This window comes from Schistocerca nitens, chromosome 1, assembly GCF_023898315.1.
Source record: "Schistocerca nitens isolate TAMUIC-IGC-003100 chromosome 1, iqSchNite1.1, whole genome shotgun sequence".
Taxonomy (NCBI): Eukaryota; Metazoa; Arthropoda; class Insecta; order Orthoptera; family Acrididae; genus Schistocerca; species Schistocerca nitens.
The window spans coordinates 429,850,110-429,872,325 of NC_064614.1; the positions used below are offsets into that span (position 1 = coordinate 429,850,110).

The 22,216-nt window shown below is 42.6% G+C and overlaps 1 protein-coding gene across 3 annotated transcripts in view; it reads right to left on the reverse strand.

The window, feature by feature from the left end:
• LOC126250848 (thioredoxin reductase 2, mitochondrial) overlaps positions 1 to 22,216 on the reverse strand; it is a 73,079-nt gene that overhangs the window by 16,256 nt on the left and 34,607 nt on the right. For all 3 annotated transcript variants that reach the window (XM_049951593.1, XM_049951592.1, XM_049951591.1), the window contains one exon: positions 2,238 to 2,402. In XM_049951593.1, coding sequence (XP_049807550.1) covers positions 2,238 to 2,402 — 165 coding nt within the window. The remainder of the gene's footprint in view (positions 1 to 2,237; positions 2,403 to 22,216) is intronic.

Genomic DNA, 22,216 nt, shown 5'->3' on the forward strand with positions numbered 1-22,216 from the left:
TTTGCTTTGAATGGATCTTGTATAACTTTAAAAATGCTAACAACTAGTTTCACATTTTCTTTTATGATTTTAACTGAATTGTAATAAGAACTCCAGCAAGTATCAGACAATTGTTTCAAACTTGTTCCTATTTCTTCTACAATTAATTCCTAACAATACTGGATGCAGAAGACAAGAAGAATGAATTTAACTTCTCCACAGTTCCAATCCAGGTGACACTATAGGGGACACATGAGAATGCATAAACTCCACAGAAATGTAAGGAATTATTGGCACAGGGCATGAACATGGCTTTTGAACTGACTTCTCAAATTTTTCATTGTATTTCTCCCTATGCACCTCACATTGATGCAGCAGTGTCATAACCTTGAGCCCTACACAATGCAATATCCAGTCCATCTTTACCCCAGCTGCTGTTGTCTACCTTCTGACATATATTCTGCAGTCCTTCCAGACCTAAAAGAACAAACTGAAGGAAGTGTGTAACTTTGACCAAGCTATCTAACTATATGGCTGATCTGTTCAGTTTTGCTTTTATTGGGAGTGCTGTTAAAAATTATTCTGTAATATTTAGTTTTTTTTTATATCTGCATTAATTTGTTCCTTAACATGTTCAGCCAAAATAAATATAAATCCCTTTTGATAAATAATAAGGCACTCCCTTTACCTACCAGTGGACTCTCAATAGTGGATCTCTTTCATCATGGATTGGATCAGTTCTAAGAAATTTCCTGTTCTCTGATGTGATGTTTGCATGATGACTGTGGAAACCAAGGGCTAAAAATGCTGCAATACCTAAAAGGCAGTGCAAAATGTTTCCCTATTTCTTGGTCTCATCATTAACTCATGCACATATTTTTAAAATGTGTCTTATAGTAAATCTGTGTATGTGGCTTAGGTATCAAAAAACATTTCATGTACAATAATTGTGTCTAGCAGACAACTGGTTAGCATTTTAGAGTTTCATAGTTCTATGCAATGTTTCACAAAAAAAAAAACTCAAACTTCTGAACACATCCAATATCAATTACCATGACCTGATTATAGATAAGTTTGTATGCAAGTTTATATTCTGCACACATACAGGGTCTTTAACTCCTAACTTCCTCTTATTTATTCAACATATTCTGGCCTTATTTAGGATTTGATTAAAAATGGTCTAGTCCTGGAGGCCTCCAAATCTGAAAGCTCTCAAGATCACCTCCAATACGCACAATATAACTTGAAACTTTTCTGGGAGCAGATGAATCTGACACCAGTCCAGTACACATTCTTTCCACTCATTGTCAGCCCCTTAGCTAGGGAACAATACAGCACCCATAGCAATACATCACTGTAATAGATATTGTTAATACAATGTTCATTCCAGCATGCTGCTTACCCTGTAAAAAGATAGTAGTGCTTGTTTCCCCCATACACATCCCCCCCCTCCCCCCCCCCCCCCCCCCCCCACACACACACACCAGCCTATGTGCCAAGCATCAATCGCATGCTTCTATTCCCAACATATTCCACGAAAAGTGTCAAGTTGTATTATGCTTCTATTGTATGCTGTATCATATCACAAATAAAACGTTCAAGTCACATTGCTGGTTCAAGGTCTATTCTTAACAGTAAAAAGAATTCTCGAAGTGGGCAACCTGTCCATATGTTGGTTGCAGTCTTCAATGGAGATTGAAACAAAGGCAGAACTCAGATGCTGCATTATACAGTATAAGTTTACATTAAAGCACAATGTAATATAAATCCTAATGGCAAGAACTGTGCTCGATAATTATTGACAGTTAAAAAAAAAAAAAAAAAAAGAGCAGCTACAGCTGTGGTCAACAGCTTATGTAAAATTCAATGAAATTGAGTTTTACACTCTTTATTTTTGTGGTAACAAAATAGGCAGTTTTTAAATGTGATGACAGTAACAAATGAAGTGCACATATCGCTTGATTTTGAGTGTAGGACTCAATCCGAGGCTTTGCACTGAATGAGGATGTAAATATGTTCAAAGCTACAAAAGCCTGGCTTTCAAAACTAGGAGTTCCTCCTTTCTTTTGACAACCAGGTCACTAACATTAATGTACATTGTCCATATTGGACTCAATATTCATCAAGGTCATATAATTAAGACTACACAGTAAAGAAGTGACACACACACACACACACACACACACACACACACAGACAGACAGACAGACAGAGAGAGAGAGAGAGAGAGAGAGAGAGAGATCAGTTTGTCGACTTACATGCAGAACATCTCCAACTGCAAAAATGTGTGGTACATTAGTACACTCATCACAGACAGCAATCTTGCCAGATTCTGGAAGGGTTTTCACTCCTGCAGCACTCACAGCAAGCTCAGTTGTTAAAGCACGACGACCCACTGCAAACAACACTGTGTCGTACACATCCTGAAATGAAATATAAAAGCATACATTAGCTTTGATACATTGTGTGTGTTGGGCAAATACATGACCCAAAATTTCATGGATACAGGTGTGGAGGGCAGAGGTGGAGGAGGAGGAAGTCCATACAGCCTAAGCAAATTCCTATATTTTGATAGTGTTGATCATTTCTCAAGGTATTACAGTCAATGAAACATAATGGACTTCCTCACAACATAGTGATATGATCTGGCAGATAAATTCAAAACAATTTTGTGTGCATACATTGGTAACTTCATATATGTGGTTTGTATTCTCAGCCATATGGCAGTTTTGAAATTCCACAATGTTTCAACAATAATAATGCTATCATCATTTGGAAAACTGAAGAATTAGCATTTGCCTTTTTTCAATATATTTTAAATGGAAAAGTGTTTTATCAGTCAGACAACAACTGTAATTAAAGATTCAAGAAGATAGAATGATTTATCATCACACAAAAGCTCTTTACATTCTGCAGACGACAATTAACTCCCCATCTAACAGTAAAGACAAAATCTCTCAAAGAATACGATCATATCCATGACGATCATCAGGAGCCCCAGATATGAATAAATAAAAAAGGTACAGTGTGTATACTTTCCTTCAGGATGCTGTTAGTCTCTCAGCATCCTTCAATACACTGAATCAGGTAGTTAACACTGCATCTTTTAAACTGCTTTCCAGAACAATTTAGTATTGCCCTTGTCTGCAGGCAAAATAACGATATCTGGATTATCCGTAAGTGAACAGAAAGCAGCCACCTCTGCTGCTATTATATTACTATTGGGTGGACGTACCCTAGTCAATACATGACATGCCTTCCTCCTAGTGTCCTCTGCAGGCTCAAGAGGTAGTTTAAAACCAGCCTGTTCAATAGAACTAATAAAACCGGCCTGTTCTACAGAACTAATAAAACCAGCCAGTGGTGAACACTTGAGCATTGGTGCAAAATTTAAACCTTTCCATAGCACAGATAAAGCTGCGTTGTCAAAACCTTTCTCTGTGAGATTTATAACATAATTGTAACATACAGCAATGGAAATGTTCGAACTTTGCCAAATGCTGGGCACTTACAAAATGAACTTCCCACTCAGACTGAACTGTGAAGCACCGTCTAGCCAATCCTTAGGAAAAGCATAAATGGAACCTAAACAATTCTCTGGAAAAAAAAATGCAGCTGTTGATGAATGTAATTGATCATTTCAGAAACTACAGCTAGGCAAGTGCGTTGCGCAATGCAATTAGCGGCTGGAGAATTAACATGATGTAGAACTTTGACAAATGTTGGAACAATATTTTGAGAACGCACATTATAATCTTACTCTACTGCTGCAAAGTTTACCCAACCAGCACAAGCAACATATATGTTCAAATAACTTGTGGGAATGCAGCCAGTTGACGTCGTCAACATCTGCGAATGTTTGAACAGGTGCACACCCTGTCAATTTTCAAAGCAATACTGTAGCAAGTAAGTGGACAGCAAAGGAATTTAAAGCCTGAGTTTTCACAGCAATTCTTTCTGAAAAGACACACACACAAGGGGGGAGGGGCAGGGAAAGAAAGAAACCACTAGTGGCACCACACAAGCAAAGATGACCAACAACAGAAATTATCAATAGTGAAAATTACCAAATATGAGTGCTGTAGCATGAACTCTGTCCCTCTGTTTTTTGACAATGGAGAGAGTAAGATTACATGCAGAATTTCAGCAAAACCCCCCATCTCTATGTACAAGGTTACTTGTTAATTTAATCTCAACTGCTTCCTTGCTAAAACTATACCAATAGCTGAAGTGTATGCCAGAATCTCTGTGTTGTTATATTCCACGGGATGACCGGCGCCAGGACAATGTTCTGCAATAGCCAATTTGCTCGGTTGCTGTAAGCGTGTGTGGCGCTTATACTCAGTACATCATATACATTACATGCCACAACTGCAAGGAATACGACAGACACCTATCTTGGGCAAAATATGACCAATCTTGTTCAAGATGCTCCTTACATAAGGCAGAAAGGCTGTAGACCCAGGTGCCAACTCTGTATTATCATCCCTCACCCGGTGCATGGTTGGTTGATAGCGCAACAGATGTCTGACCTGTCTTTCACTACATACATTCTGACAGATGGTGACTTCACGATGTGTTAACTCAGATGACAAATGATAAAACACCCAGGGTCTGAAATGATGTGGGCACTGTAACCAAGGTACAAAGTACCCCTTAATGCTGTGCTGGATGGTGATCATTATCAGTCTTTATCTACAAGTCAGGAGGAGCAGGCTTCCTATAAAAGGCATAAGCCAATGTACCATCACCAACCTTCCTCCTGACCAACACATTAAGGAAGGGAAGGCAGTCATCCTTTGCAACCTCCATCAAGAAATGAATATTCAGATGGATTGAATTAAAATTTCTGAAAGATCATTCAAATTCTCACTGCCATGAGGCCAAACAACAGAAGTATCTCTTACACATCTGAAAAAACACATTGGATTCAAAGCCACAGACTTCAACGCACGTTCCTTGAAGTCTTCCGTGAACAAATTTGCAACAGTATGTGACAACAGGCTCCCCATCGCAACTCCATCTGCCTGCTAACAGTACTGGTCATTGAATAAAAAGTAACTGGAATTCAACATGTCATAGGTTTGTTAATCCATCATCAAACCTAACCTTACTAAACCGTAATGAATCAGACAGAGGAACTTTAATGTAGATAAAGCTATATCAAAAATTACTAGAATATCAGAGTCATTCAAATCTATTTCCTGTAATACACATAATAAATCCACCAAATTCTTAATGTGATGCTCACACTGACCAACTAGTGGGCTCAACAGAGTAGCAAGGTGTTTTGATTCACAATACGTTGCAGCACCAATATTCTTGACAATGTGAAGAACAGGAACCTCTATTTTGTGGAGCTTTGGGAAGTCACATACCCTAGAGGGAACAGCACAATAAATATTGAGATTCTTCATGATCTTCTGTGACTTAGTTCAGTCCTAAAGCCAAGAAAAAAACTTTCAAGATGCTTTAGCATATTTGAAAGCAATAAAAACAATCAATGATTTGCTTGCTACTGGATGTGAGGATGGGCAACACAGATACATTACAGGAAAACAGAGAAACCAAATTTGATTAATGGAATTAACATTATTAAATAATGCAACAGAAGAATATATTGCAAACTGAAACAAAAAAGATTCACCATCACAGTTCAGTTATTGCCAGACAGCTCTCCTAAATCCAAACAAAATCAATCAGAAATATTGAATCACATCTTTATTACTACTTAACAAATGCCACAAAAATTGCACTGAAATATTCAAACTGTATATAGACAAAAAGTTGTGGGATAAGTAGTGTTAATTATTGCTGTAAGCCTATTTATTGATTAACAAATATAATATTGCATGTATTTGTATGCTGCTGTTTATGACATTCCATAAATGCATTATTTAGCATTGATGTTTTGAGGTCTAATTATTAGCCATAGAAGTTTAGGCACAAGTGATTAAATTGAAATCTGCATAGAATATTTGGCAACATCACATATCCCTAGTAGGTTTTACTCGTTTGATATCCACCTGAAAGCCTAAAAATGCCACATGTTTAGCTATATAAAGTGAGTGCCCACTGATCTTTTAATTACGACAACTGCAAGTTGTTCTTGTCTAAAACTGCATAATGTAAATTTCTGTAACAGTAAGAGTTTAGCTTTTACTGTAAACAAGTTGTAATGCTGCCCACTAATCTCTTGGCTATATGTATTATAGGCACGACTGAGCACTTAAGTTTACTTCTTCCTCATCTAAAAACATTACAGCTTACACTTAGGTCACAAAAGTCATGGGATGCCTCCGAAGATGTTTCAGACCACCTTTTGCCCTGCATAGTGTAACAACTCAACGTGACATGGACGCAACAAGTGGTTAGAAGACCCATGCAGAAATATTCAACTATGTTGCCTCTATAGCTATCAATGATAGCTTAAGTGTTGTTGGTACTGGATTTTGCACACCAACTGATCTCTCAATTATGTCCCATAGGATAGGATTCATGTCAGCAATCTGGGTGGCCAAATCATTCGCTCCAATTGCCCAGAACGTACTTCAAACAAATTGTGAACAACTGTGACCTGGTGACAATGTCACCTCTGTTTGAGAACATCAAGTCCATGAATGGCTGCAAATGGTCTTCAAGTAGCCAAACATAACCATTTTCAGTCAATGATTGGTTCAATTGGACCAGGGGACCTAGTCCGTTCCACGTAAACATAGCCCACACCATTATGAGCCACCACAAACTTGCACAGTGCCTTTTTGACAACTTTGGTCCATGGCTTTGTGGGGTCTGTGCCACACTAACCATCAGTTCTTGCCAACTGAAATCTGGACTCACCTGACCAGGGCACCATTTTCCAGTCACCTAGGGTCCAAGAGATATGGTCACGAGCCCAGGAGATTTTTGCTGCAGGTGATGTTGCTGTTAGCAAAGTCACTAGTGTCAGTTGTCTGCTGCCATAGCCCATTAACACCAAATTTCACCATACTGTATTAACGGATACATTTGGCATATGTACCACATTGACTTCTGCTGTTATCTCAACCAGAGCTGCTTGTCTATTAGCATTAACAACTTTATGCAAACACCACTATTCTTGGTCATTAAGTGAGGGCCATTGCCACTGCATTGTCCATTGCCTGAAATTTGGTATTCTCAGCACACTCTTGACACAGTGAATCACAGAACATTGAATTTCCTAAGGATTTCCAAAACATGATGTCCCATGCGCCTGGCTCCAACTACCATTCCACATTCAAAGTCTGTTAATTTCCACTGTGTGGCCATAATCATGTCTGAAACCAATTCACATGAATCACCCGAGTTGCACCAACACATTGCTCTTTTATAGCTTGCGTGTATGATACTACTGCCATCTGTATATGTGCACATCGCTAACCCAGGACTTTTTCCTCCTCAGTGTATAAAGAGTCCTCAAACGTCCCCAGCAACTTGCAAAGTCAAGAACAAGAGTGGAAAAGTACCAAACCTTGCACTCTATATTATATTATTTTAACTAGTTCACATTTAATTTTATTCCCAATGATACAATTTTGCTTATGTGACCCTCTTATTTTTTAACCAGTTCAATTATGCACCTCTTTTAGATGAGATCACAACTCCAGGGTAGAAGCAAAACTTGGGGCCCCTATCCATCATAGTTAAAAAGTTCTTGGCTGATGCATAACTTTAGTCTGGCCATTGTAGTGTAATTGCTGAATGTGTAATAATGTATGCAATTTGTTAAAAAAATGGCCATTGATGTAATTGTCATTAAGCTATGGATCGATAGCTTAAGAAGTTGAGATGATTATCTTTGCCTTGTTATGTTTATCTGTGCATCATCATCTTTGGGAATCAGTAATGTACTTGAAAATGGGCTTATAGTCTGAAACCTCAGTTGTGCAATAACAGTAATAATATATTGAAAAAAGGCCAAAAACAGGGTTTGTTTGGTTAATTTACGATGTTTCACCAAGAACCCACAGTTGATTCAATTAAAACCTCTATTTTTTTGTTGATATGGTATAACTTCAGCCATGGAAGGGGAATGCTATTAACAACATAACATTTCATTATCCCTTGTAGAATTTTATGAGGTACACAACTGAACACTTTGACAAGGTCATAGAAAATGTCAACATGGTACATTTTCTTGTAGCTTTCTATCAAAAGAGAATTTGTGAAATCATTTATTGCTTTCTGTGTAGAAAAAGCATCCAGAAAAAGGTAAGCTGAGCAGTGTTAAAAGATATTCTGAAAAGCAATTCAGTAACCTGTTATAACCTGCTATAACCTACTGCCTTCAACTACTTTTTAAACTACTGGAAGGACGTATGACTCTATAGTGAGAAGTCATTTGCTTATGTCTGCTTCTAAATATGTGTTACCACTTTCAGAAGTATACCATGGTTCATTGAGTGATTACTGATTACACAGGCAACTAGAAGAGTACTTTCGATTTCTAACTGCTTAGCACAGCTGGAAGCCCAAAATGATTTATTACCCATGTTTTAGACATTCCCTACAGGTATTCCATGCAGTTGCCACAAGTGGTGACATGGTGAACAATGCAGTATTCCAACTTTTAAAGACATATCAAGTGGCCAGATCAGTACCAGTTAATTAATGTACTACTCTTTCCCCACTACAGTTCTATGTCCTGCGGCTTTGGAAGCAATAACATACAACTACTGATGTAACATCATAAGTAGTGACCTGAAAAACTCACATTTGTGATAAACAATTGGTGCTGGGTGAACTCTATCCAGATGAATACTTTATCAGAAATTTTTTCAAACTGCCTTATTTTCTGCATATAAATATCAAATATGTAACCAGTTTTTGGCTACTGGTCTAGCAAATAATTTGGCGAATTCCAATTTGGAAAGAAAGTGTGTGTAAAAACACATTTGTAAAATAAAAAGCGCAAAGTAACATGCACACCATATAAACGGAACATTAGCATTTGGTGTCTTCAAACAGAAAAAATGCTTAAATTTGGCAGCTATCTAAAGTTCAAAGGTTGATAATGCAGAAACTTTAATGTGGCTGTTTTAAGTGGTGGATGATTTGAATTGTGGTTGTGTCAAATACCAGTAGAGGTCTGGCCTGAGAACCTAGTTTCCAAATGCTTTGTGTTGTGTATTGCTGGCTTTTTTCTTATTTTGAAATGAGCAAAGAAATTAATCCTGGTGCATCAGGGAGTTCGATTATGACCCTCACAACACCAGATGGGTTTGGTGTTCCTCTGAGGAAGTGTCAGTTCTCTTTTTGCAGAAATATTTAACAAGGTTGTAGACTGGCCGTCCTGTGAGAGAGTTTGTTTGTTTCTTTCTTTGGTTTTAGGGTGCAAAAACAATATGCACCCATGTCAAAACTGTGAAATATGAAGACAAAGAGAGGAGTTAGAAATGACTACATGTCAACCCCAATTGAAGGAAGAGAAGACAGCTAAAAACAGTGATGCAGAGAAAGATCTATAAAATATGCCACAGAGGAATGGAGGTCCAGAACTAAAAATTACATGGCCTTCGCTATATTGTTACAATGGATAAAAAGTAAAACACAGTCAACAGCCCTTGTGTCACTCACTAAAACAGCCGATAACTCTCAGGGCAAACACAAGTGGAAACTTAAAATGATTAAAAAATGGGCATTCCATCAGGAAATGATGGACAGTTAAAAGTTGGGCGCAATGTGCACAAAGTGGTGGGCGAGCGCCACTAAACAAATGGCAATGGCCAAAAATGCAGTGCCCAATATGTAACCTAGTTAAAATGACCTCATATGTAACCTAGTTAAAATGACCTCTTCGCAGTGGGAGGGCCAAGAGAACGTCATCCACTGTCAGTCCGAGAGCCATCAGTGTACATGAATGTACTATCACAAAGTCCCATGTGAAGGTCATGAAACTGAAGGCGATACAATGAAGCTGTAGTAGTGTCCTTAGTAAGGAAATGAAGGCCAAGGTGAACACGAGCCGCTGCACGAAGCCAAGGTGGTGAAGGGTACACACCCACCGGCAGAGTGGCAGGTAGCATGAAGTTAAGCTGCTGGAGCAAGGACTGAAAGCGAACTCCAGCAGGTAATAGAGAAGAGGGATGCGTCCCATACTGGTGATCAAAGAAGTCATCAAAGAAGGAGGCATAAGATGGGTGGCCATGCATTGCAGACAAACTGCATGCATACCTGCTGACGAGAAAGTCCTGACGGTAGGACAGCAGTAGTCCAGCAGCTTCTGCATGCAGACTAACAACCAGGCTAGAGTAAAAGGCGCCAGCTGCCAAATGGATGCCACAATGGTGGATAGCATTGAGACGGTGTAAGAGGGACGGATGTGCATATGCATAAACAAAGCATCCACAGTCTAGTTTCGAACAGACAAGGGACCGGTACAAATGGAGGAGGGTGGTTCAATCTGCACCACAGGAAGCACCTATTAGGACATGTACGACACTGACGGACCGTGTACAGCGGACTGCCAGGTAAGACATGGGAGGACTAAGAAAGTTTCCTATCGAGCATGAGCCCCAGAAATTTTGTAGTTTCTACGAATGGAAGAGCAACAAGCCCAAGATGTAAAGATGGTGGACACCACCAGAATTCATACAAACAGTTTTGTCAATGGCAAACCCAAGATAAGTGACACCTCTATGCACAAGTGTAACTCTTCTATCTTTCATGAAAACATTAGGGGACTTAACAGCAAAGAAAATCAGCTATCAGTTAATATAAATGACAGAAATTGTATAAACAATGCTCAAATGTTACGCTTTACAGCTCATCATATCACAAATGGCATTAACGTATTACATTTAGATTCTAACTACGACATTGCAAGCTACAACTTTAGGGCAAAAAAGAAAGAGGTGGTGTGGCTGTTTTTGCTAAAAATAATGTCATATTTAGAGCTACAGATGTAAGGAGATATTGTTTAGAAGTATTTGAAGCATTAGAAGTTACAGTTGACAGCTCCCCAGTAATAGTGGTGGAAATCTGCAGGGTACCTGGAACTAACCTTAGAGTCTTTTTGACTCAAATAGAATTATTGTTATCTGCTATTTTTCTAAGAGTAATGAAATTATCATTATGGGGGATTTTAATGTAGACTTTTCAACTGAAAACAACAACAAAGTAGAGCTCCAACATCTGATGAATTCATATAATCTTATTCCAGTAGTTGACTTTCCCCATTAGGTTCACACCTGAGAATCAGACTTTGATAGACAATAAATATATTTATAGGTTTAAGTAGGTACCATAGCTTCACTGTCACCACACCTTGAATGGACTGTGTGACCATGATGGACAACTCTTCATTCTGCATGACAATACACCCCTCAAAAAATTAATCCCCATCTGGATATCTATTAGGTCAATGACTAGTCATGCACTGGAAGTCTTTAAACACAAACTGCAACATATGGACTGGAGCCCAGTATACACGGTGGATGGGGTTAACGCTACATTTCATATACTGATAAATGAGTTCTCAGCCATCTTTGAAAAGGTATTCTCAAGAAAGTTTGTTAGAAGCAATACTCTTACATAATGAAACAAACCCTGGACAACAAAGGGAATTAAATAATCATGTGTAACAATGAAGAAACTTTACACTGCAGTTAGAATGCCTAAGGACAACAATGAAAACTGGCCATTATAAAATGTACTGTAAGATACTAAAGAATATAATACAAAGATCAAAAGCATTATATTATGAGCAAGAAATTGATAATTCTCATAACAAAATGAAGACTATCTGGAATATTGTTAGAAGGGAGACAGGGAAAACAATAAGAACTTTTGAAGAACTCAAATTTCAACATTAAGGAAATTTAGTACACAATCCTTAAAGCATAGTCAATACTTTCAACAAACACTTCCTGTCAGTTTCAGAACAAATAGGCTGCAAGGGCTCTGTTGATGCAAGTTCCGAGTCATATGCAAAAGACTATACCCACAAGTACAGGTTAAATTCATGTTACACCTGTTACAGCATCATCTCTGAAGAATACATATTACACTGGGGTAGATAATATCTCTAATAATTTACTAAAACACAGCAGTGCTTCTATTAGTGATGTACTTAACCATATTTTCAATCCATCCTTAAAACAAGGAACTGTGCCTGACAGACTCTAACATGCTGTTGTAAAACCCCTTTACAAGAAAGGCGGCAAAACTGAAGTCACAAATTACAGGCCAATTTTCCATCTAACTGCTATGTCAAAGATTCTGGAAAAGCTTATGTATACGAGAATTTTGGAACATCTAAATACAAGGGCTGTTCAAAACAGAATGATCATAATTTCTCATACTAAAATTTAATCTTATGACATTCTGTTAGCTTAATGTGCAACAAACATGCTGTAGTAGTTTCAATGTTGGGACTCCCAGTTCCTGTCTGTGAGAGGCAGGCAAAGTCAGACATGTTCAGTATCGCCTACAGCTGCAATGTAGGTAACATGTGAAGAACAATATGCGGCTTTGAAATTCTGCTTTTGTCTCAACAAATCTTCAGCTGAGGCCTGTACAATGTTACAGGAGGCCTACGGAGAGAGTGTTCTTTCCTACAGCACAGCTCAAAGATGGTTTAAAATGTTTAAAGTCTGAAGACAATCAATTTCAACGGAAGGTGGAGTTGGTGCTCGAATTACTGCTCTTATGACAGAAAACATCAACGTTGCTGCTGTCATTGTGGGATAAGACCAACGAATTACCTTAAGAACACTTTCTGAAATACTGGACATTTCATTGGGTGCCCCCCACATGTTAGTGACAGGAAAATTACATGACATGTGTTTGAATGTGGTGGGTTCCAAGACTGTTGATTTCTGAACAAAAGGACATTCGCTTGCAGTTCTGCAGGCAGTTAAAGTTGATGTTAGAGGAAGATTCGGAGTTTCTTTTAAATGTAATCACTGCTGATGAAACCCCCCCAAAAAACAAAAGTGGTTGCTTCTGCTGGGAAAGTTATGGTCATCTCATTCTTTGATATTCATGGAATGGTTTATCAGTATGTTGTACCTGCACACACAACAGTAACTGCACAATACTACAGGGATATCCTGAAAACATTGCAAGGCAATTTCAGGCGCAAAAGACCACATTTCCATGAAGCAGGCTGGATGCTGCACCATGATAATGCGCGGTCACATATTGCCAATGTTGTTGCTGAATATCTTGCAAAATCAATATGAAGTGCATCCCTCACCCTCCCTATAGTCCGGATTTAGCCCCATGTGACCTTTTTCTATTCTCTAACATGAAGAAACGCCTTCATGGGAGGCATTGTCAATCATCAGAAGCAATGGTGAAGGCTGCGGAGGTGATTTTGAACGACCTCTCAAAAAATGGTTTCCATAATTTATTTGAAGACTGGTAGACATGCTGGGACAAGTGCAGTGCATTCATGGGAGACTACTTTGAGAAGGACCATTAAAATAATGAGGATGGGTGAAGACATGTTGTAAAATATTCTTTACTGAACAGCCCTCGTAAATATAATATTCTCAGCAAAACTCAGTTTGGGGTCTGAAAGGGTCTGTCAACCAAACAAGCAATCTATGCTTTCACAAATAAATTTCTGGATTTAACTAATGACAAAATGGTAACAATAGGATTATTTTGTGACTTGTCAAAAGCCTCTGAAACTGGGAACCACAAAGTCCTACTGCAAGAAACAGACCTAATAAGAATAAGCAGTGTAGCAAATAAATGGTTAGAATCATACCTCAAAGATAGAAAGCAGATAGTAGTAGTAGATAGTACTGATGAGGTCCATCTAATTGGAGAACCATTAAATGTGGAGTGCCCAAAGGATCTATTCTTGGTCTTTTACTGTTCGTTATATTTATAAATGACCTACCTCAATGTACAAAGTTATAGTGTCTTTTTTACCATTTTTGCAGATGAAAACAACATTAAGGCAGATTATCATACATGTGAAGATCTTCAAGGATCTGTTAAGAATATTCTTATCGATCTAATGAAATGGTTTAGCACCAATAGTCTCTCACTGAACTTTAATACAACTATATTTAGTTCACTGCAACTGCTGAAACTTAAGACAAGTTAATTGTAATGTGTGGCACAGAGTCAAACAACAAAGTTTTTAGGTGTTGTAATTGACTCCAGAATAAATTGGTCTCACCATATATTAAATTTTCCGAACAGACTCAGTTCATCGACTTTTTCCCTACGTGTTCTCTCAAGAGCAGAAACAATGAATGTAGCACACTATGGATATTCCATTCTCTCATAACATATGGTATTATTGGCTCAAAAACATGTAAGAATAATGAGTGGCGTAGCATTTAGATGTAATTGTAAAAATCTTTTCTGGAAACTAAAAATTCTTACTGTTACTTGCCAGCACACATTTCCTCTTATGTGTTTCATCAACAAGAGTACTGAGCTTTATAAAAGAAATAATAAATACCACAAATATGATATGAGGAGAAAGCACAATTTCCACAACAATTGTAAAAAAAACCTGACTATGGTGCAAAAGGGTGTGCAGTTCTCTGGTGCAAAAATTTTTAATGCTCTCCCTCCAGATATTCAAGGCAACCTTGATAATCATTCCTCTTTCAGGATGCATCTGAAACAATTTCTACTTGGAAGGTCATTTAACATTTTGGAAGAGTTTTTCAGCCACAATGAAAAACCTAAAGCTCTGTGGATCAAAAATTTTGAGTGTGATATAGCAGAAAGTAAGTTCGAGTAATGATGTAGATACCGTACTCGTGCAATATTCATAGTTATTTTTCACTGGTTTTGTATTTGTTTTTCACTCTCTGTGTCTAATGTTAGCTGTAATCTGTCGTTCTTACCATATATGTGTAATGCAAACATGGAGTATTACTTTTGCACGATTGACTGCTTTAATACTACCTATGTATAGATTGTTCACTGGCACACACTATTCCTTGTGTTTATCACACTTGGATCGATGGAGTAAGAAATAAATAAATAAGAAGCAATCTGAGTGATGGAGGTAAGGAGGAGTCTGGGACGAGGAAGGATTGGGGACTGCAGCGTAAAGGTGGGGATGGCGGACAGTAAAAGTGCTGCTTATGGGAGGACGCAGGGATGTGGTGGGGATATAGTGGGGCAGCTAGGTGCAGCTGGGAGGGTGAGGAGGGTGGGGTGGGGGGTGGGGGACTGGGAGCTAAAAAGGAGAGAAGTAGCAGAGAGAGGTGCAGCGAGAAAGGGGGGGGGGGGAGAGGCTGTGGTTGCATTGGTAGAACAGAAGACTAGTGCTAGAGGGGAGGTAATAGGTGGATGAACAACAGGGACAAACAAAGGTTGGGGCCAGGGGTTTATGGGAATGTAGTATATACATTAGAATCTCTTTAGTACATTCCACATTATTGCGTTTTCCCACATGGTACGTCCATTTTTGCATTCTTTCCCTGCTTACAAATTTGACACCCATAAGTACAGTACAGTACTGTAGTCCATGTAGGTTGGTAGTAGCTCCAACGACTTGTAATATATTGACAAGTACCGATCGGAGGCAGGTGTGATGTTGTAGTGCCCACACATAGACAATATACCCTGTGTAACTCAGTCACTGGTCTTTCTTTGTTCGTGTATGGTATAGTGTGACTTTTATTCCATTAACTCTCAGAGGGCAATTTTCTTTTTTGTGTCTAAAAGTGTACTGACATGCCATGGACAACAAGACAGTGGGGCAGTTCACTAATGAAGAAGTGGAATATTATTCAGGAAGTGCACAAAAATTCAAACATGAAGCATATTGATAATGCACAAAAACTGAACATTCCTCTGCCACCATTAAACAATATATGGAGCAAATGAAAAATAATTGAAGCTGCATGTCTCTAAGGTGGAAACGGCAAAACAAAACATGAAGACGGCAGTCAGTTTCCATGACTAGAAAGTGTCCTGGTTTAAGAAAGCTGGTGTAGCGAACATTTCAGTTGGTGCTATGGTTTGTGCTACAGTGACATATTTGTCACAAACATTGGAACTCCAAGACTTCAAGGTGTCCACTGGCTGGATCAGGAGGTTTAAGAGCTGACAAAATTTTGTGGATAAATGTATTTGGGGTATGGCTGGATGTGTGAATACTGAAACTGTGGAAAAATACACTTCCATCCATCACTGAGAGGTACAGCTCCAATGATATTTTTAACACAGATAAAATGGGCCTATTCTTCACTTTCTGTCTGGCAAAACCCTCGAGCTCTGAGGAGAGATGCCACGGTGAAAAATTCAACAAAGAGAGGCTGACTGCTCTTTTATGTTGCAATGCAAGTGAAGCAGAAAAGTTGGTGCCACTAGCAATTGTTGTTGTTGTTGTTGTTGTTGTCGTCGTCTTCAGTCCTGAGACTAGTTGATGCAGCTCTCCATGCTACCCTATCCTGTGCAGGTTGGTTTGTGCGATTAAAGGGACCAGACTGCAACAGTCATCGGTCCCTTGTTCCAAAACTTAAAAACTACCACACAGAGTAAAAAACGGATAATAGAGACAACAGACAACACAGGACAAGAAAAACTCAAGACAAAAAACAGACATAACAAATTAAAATCACACGGAGTATGGCGGTGGTTGGCCGACCATAGAATAAAAAAGGAAAAGCCAACCACCGAGAACACATTACAAACTCAATTTAAAATCGTAGGCCAAAGGCCAGAATCAACACAAAACAATAAAATAAAACATAAACACTCAAATTAAATGATAAAAACCCCCTGCCCGAATAAAATGTAAAACTAAGCCAGCCATAGCAGGGTCATCAGTTAAAGGGGCAGGGAGCGTATCAGGCAGCGCACATGTCTGCCTGACCACAGCTAAAAGGGGGCAGGCCAACAAAATGTGGGCCACTGTCAAAGCCGCCTCGCAGCGACACAGAGGAGGGTCCTCCCGACGCAGTAAGTAACTGTGTGTCAGCCAAGAGTGGCTAATGCGGAGCCAACAAAGGACGACTGAGTCCCTGCGGTTGGCTCGCATGGATGACCGCCACACAGTCGTCGTCTCCTTAATGGCACGGAGTTTATTGGGCGTGATCTGATCGCGCCATTCAGCGTCCCAAAGCGCAAAAACTTTTCGGCGGAGGACTCCTCGCAAATCAGTCTCTAGGAGGCCAATGTCCATAGATGGTTTACTGATGGCCTCTTTCGCCAGGCGGTCAACATATTCATTGCCCGGGATACCGACATGACCGGGGGTCCACACAAAGACCACAGAGCGGCCGCAACGGGCAAGAGTATGCAGGGACTCCTGGATAGCCATCACCAGACGAGAATGAGGGAAACACTGGTCGAGAGCTCGTAAGCCGCTCAGGGAATCGCTACAGATCACGAAGGACTCACCTGAGCAGGAGCGGATATACTCTAGGGCATGAAAGATGGCGACCAGCTCAGCAGTGTAAACGCTGCAGCCAGCCGTCAATGAAAGTTCGGAATGGTCCCCTAGAGTTAGCGCATAACCGGCACGACCAGCAACCATCGAGCCGTCAGTGTATGCAATGCCAGAGCCCTGATACATTGCAAGGAGGGAAAGAAAGCGGTGGCGGAAGGCCTCCGGGGGGACTGAGTCCTTCGGGCCCTGTGCCAATTCCAGCTGAAGGCGAGGGCGAGGCACACACCATGGGGGTGTACGCAGAGGTGCCCTGAAAGGAGGCGGAAGAAGTAAGGCCCCAAGCCCGGAGAGAAGCTCTCGGACGCGGACCGCGATCGTACTGCCAGCCCTGGGTCGACGTTCTGGAAGATGGACGTGCGACTCTGGGAATAGTAGCCGATAGTTAGGATGCCCGGGCAAGCTGAAAACATGGGCAGCATAAGCGGCCAGTAAACGTTGGCGCCGTAACCGCAGTGGAGGGACACCTGCCTCCACTAGTATGCTGTCCACAGGGCTGGTACGGAAAGCACCAGTGGCAAGGCGTATCCCGTTGTGGAGGATTGGGTCCAGCACCTGCAACGCAGATGGGGATACTGAGCCATAAGCCAGGCTCCCATAATCCAGATGGGACTGGATTAACGCCTGGTGGAGCCGTAACAGGGTAGATCGGTCGGCGCCCCAGCAGGTGTGGCTCAAGCATCTCAGAGAATTTAGATGCCGCCAACACGCCTGTTTAAGCTGCCAAATATGAGGCAGCCAAGTCAGCCGGGCACCAAAAACTACACCCAAAAACCTGTGGATCTCCACCACAGCAAGGAGTTCGTTGGCAAGATAAAGCCGCGGCTCAGGATGGACCGTTCGGCGCCGACAGAAATGCATAACGCGGGTCTTGGCAGCCGAAAACTGAAAACTATGCGAGCCCAAGACTGCACCTTGTGGATAGTGCCCTGTAGCTGACGTTCAACAGCTGCAATGCCAGTAGAGCTGTAGTAAAGGCAGAAGTCGTCAGCATACAGGGAAGCGGAGACAGAATTTCCCACCGCTGCAGCGAGCCCGTTTATTGCGATTAAAAACAGGCAGACACTGAGGACAGAGCCCTGTGGTACCCCGTTCTCCAGGAACTATGAGAGGCCGCGACTTGCACGCGGAAGGTACGATATGACAGAAAATTTTGGATAAAGAGCGGCAGAGGGCCCTGAAGACCCCATCTATGAAGTGTAGAAAGCATGTGATGACGCCATGTCGTATCGTACGTCTTCCGCATGTCGAAAAAGACAGCGACTAGGTGCTGACGTTGGGCAAAGGCAGTACGGATGGCCGACTCCAGACTCACCAGAATGTTGGTGGCGGAGCGGCCTTTACGGAATCCACCCTGAGATGGAGCCAGAAGGCCACGAGACTCCAGTACCCAATTCAAGTGCCGGCTCACCATCCGTTCGAGAAGCTTGCAAAGAACGCTGGTGAGTCTAATTGGGTGGTAGCTGTCCACCTACAAAGGGCTCTTGCCCGGTTTCAAAACGGGGATGACAATGCTTTCTCGCCATTGCGACGGAAACTCACCCTCGACCCAGAGACGGTTGTAAAGGTCGAGGAGGTGTCACTTGCAGTCCACTGAAAGGTGTTTCAGCATCTGACAGTGAATGCGATCTGGCCCAGGAGCGGTATCAGGGCAAGTGGCAAGGGCGCTGTGAAATTCCCACTCACTGAATGGAGCATTGTAGGATTCAGAATGGTGGGTGCGAAAAGAAAGGCTCCGACGTTCCATCCGCTCTTTAATGGAGCGGAAGGCCAGTGGGTAATTGGAAGAAGCGGAACTAAGAGCAAAATGCTCTGCCAAGCTGTTGGCAATTTCGTCAGAGTCTGTACAAACTGCTCCATTCAGTGAGAGCACAGGGACGCTGACAGGGGTCCGATAGCCATAGAGGCGTCGGATCTTGGCCCAGACCTGCGATGGAGAGACATGGAGGCCAATGGCGGACACATACCACTCCCAGCACTCCTGCTTGCTTTGGCGGATAGGGCGGCGGGCCCGCGCACGCAGCCGTTTGAAGGTGATGACGTGTTCAATGCAGGGATGTCGCTTGTGACGCTGTAGCGCCCGCCGGAGATCTTTAATCGCCTCAGCGATCTCAGGTGACCACCAAGGCACAGTCCGCCGCCGAGGGGACCCACAAGAACTGGGAATGGCAGATTCTGCGGCAGTAACGATGCTGGTGGTGACTGAGTGAACCACCGCATCAATGTCGTCACTGGAGAGAGGCTCAATAGTGGCAATGGAGGAGAACAAGTCCCAGTCAGCCTTATTCATAGCCCATCTGCTGGGGCGCCCAGAAGAGTGACACCGTGGCAGTGACAGAAAGATTGGAAAATGGTCACTACCACACAGATCGTCATGCACACTCCATTGGACAGACGGTAAGAGGCTAGGGCTACAGATCGATAGGTCAATGGTGGAGTATGTGCCATGCGCCACACTGAAGTGTGTGGAGGCACCATGCGCCACACTGAAGTGTGTGGAGGCACCATCATTTAAAATCGAGAGATCGAGCTGCACCAATAAATGCTCAATGGTGGTGCCTCGACCTGTTGCCACTGACCCACCCCACAGAGGGTTATGGGCGTTAAAGTCGCCCAGTAACAAGAAAGGTGGCGGCAATTGGGCTATCAGCGCAGCCAGGACATGCTGCGCGACATCACCATCCGGTGGAAGGTAAAGACTGCAGACAGTAACAGCCTGTGGCGTCCACACCCGAACAGCGACAGCCTCTAAAGCTGTATGTAGAGGGACAGACTCGCTGTGAAGAGAGTTAAGGACATATATGCAGACGCCACCAGACACCCTTTCATAAGCTGCCCAGTTCTTATAACAACCCTGATAGCCACGGAGGGCGGGGGTTCGCATTGCTGGAAACCAAGTTTCCTGAAGTGCAATGCAAAAGAAAGGGTGAAGGCTGATAAGTTGGCGGAGCTCAGCTAGATGGTGGAAGAAACCGCTGCAGTTCCACTGGAGGATGATACTGTCCATGTCTGAGAAAGGCGTGACGGGACTGGGGAGGCAGATTACGCCGCTGGGTCACCTGCTGCCTCCGAATGAGCACCTGTGCTAGTGCTTTCCATGGCATCTGAGGGACCGGCGAGATCGAGGTCCTCAGCGGATGCCAGAATCTCCACCTCGTCCTCAGACGCAGTGCTTGTAGGAAGCGGTGGGATGGGTGCCACCGCAATGTCGTTAGCCTTGGGGACTTTCTTCTTCTTCTGTTTCTCTCGCTGTGCCTTCGGTGGTTCAGGCTTGGATGGCTTCACTGGGTCAGTCTCAGGGACGGACTACGACCGTGAGGCCCTACGACCAGGGACTCGTGGTTGTTTCAGCCACTTGCGGGTGTCCGCTTTTCCACTGGTCGGAACTTGCGAAGGTAGGTCCCCAAGGGACTCCTTCCTGGCGAGAGTAGCCGAAGAAGTCTTACTCTTCTCTGGCTGCGAAGGGGGAACTGATGTCCCCGATGGTTGGGGGGGGGGGTGTTGCTCCTGAAGAAGATGGAGCAGGAGCAACAGGGAGTGAAGTGCCCCCCACAACCAAGGGGGCCGGTGGATTCTGACAGATCTTAGAGCCAACGATAAGTGACGATGGGAGAACCGTTGTTGCAGCAGCGGCGCCGTGACTGGGCAGAGGATGCTGTTTTGATGAGAACTGACCCAGAGCGCATTTTGGACAAGCCCTCCACCTCCCCGAACTTGTCCTCTAAATGCTCCACAAAAAACTGAGGCTTGGTCGACATAAATGATTCCCCATCTACTCGCGTACACACGAGGTACCGGGGTGAATAATCTCCACTGCCTTCTTTGGACAAACGTTCCTCCCATGGAGTGGCCAGGGAGGGAAATGATCTCTGATCAAATTTCTTTCCATTGAGGTTAGACCTCGATCGCTTAGAGACTGCTGGTGGAGGCCCACCAGCGAGAGATGATGTACCACGCTTCATTGCGTGTCATCCGCCCTGATGCCACCCACTCCGACCAGGGGCTCTCCCCACGGGCGCCACCCAGCCGCAGCAAAGACCACCTGGCAGGATGGCCTTTGCCGGGAGTCCCGATGCCCCAAAGGGATAGGCATCTACTCCTCGGCATACGTGGGGAGGTAGCAGCTCAGACATCATCAGCAGTGCGATCCCTGTGTAGTCAGGGGGCTACCACCAAGAGGGTACATGACGACCCCACCACAACGGACTGGCTACCGTGCTGGATGTCGGGTGTCGAAATATCCATGTACATCACGAGGGCAAAGATGGAAGTGCACAATGGAGGGAAGGGATGCTATCCGGAACACACTGCAGCGGATGTGGCCAGAAGCTCGATGTAAGTCCAACTCCATGAAAATATCAGGTGTGCCAGATCTTAGGGCAAGATGGATTTAAAATGCACCACGTAAGGTGTCCTTCCCCAAATGGTACGTACTAACGGAAAAATTTGGAAATAGAGTGGTCAAACCCCTCAGGGGACCATCACATTAAAGGCCGAAACAGTTGAGACTCCTTTTAGTCGCCTCTTACAACAGGCAGTAATACCGCGGGCCTAGTCTTACCCCCGAACCCGCAGGGGGGTATCCTGTGCAAGCTGCTTCATCTCCCAATACTTACTGCAACCTACATCCTTCTGAATCTGCTTAGTGTATTCATCTCTTGGTCTCCCTCTACGATTTTTACCCTCCACACTGCCCTCCAACGCTAAATTTGTGATCCCTTGATGCCTCAGAACATGTCCTACTAACCGGTCCCTTCTTTTTGTCAAGTTGTGCCACAAACTCCTCTTCTCCCCAATTCTATTCAATACTTCATCATTAGTTATGTGATCTATCCATCTAAT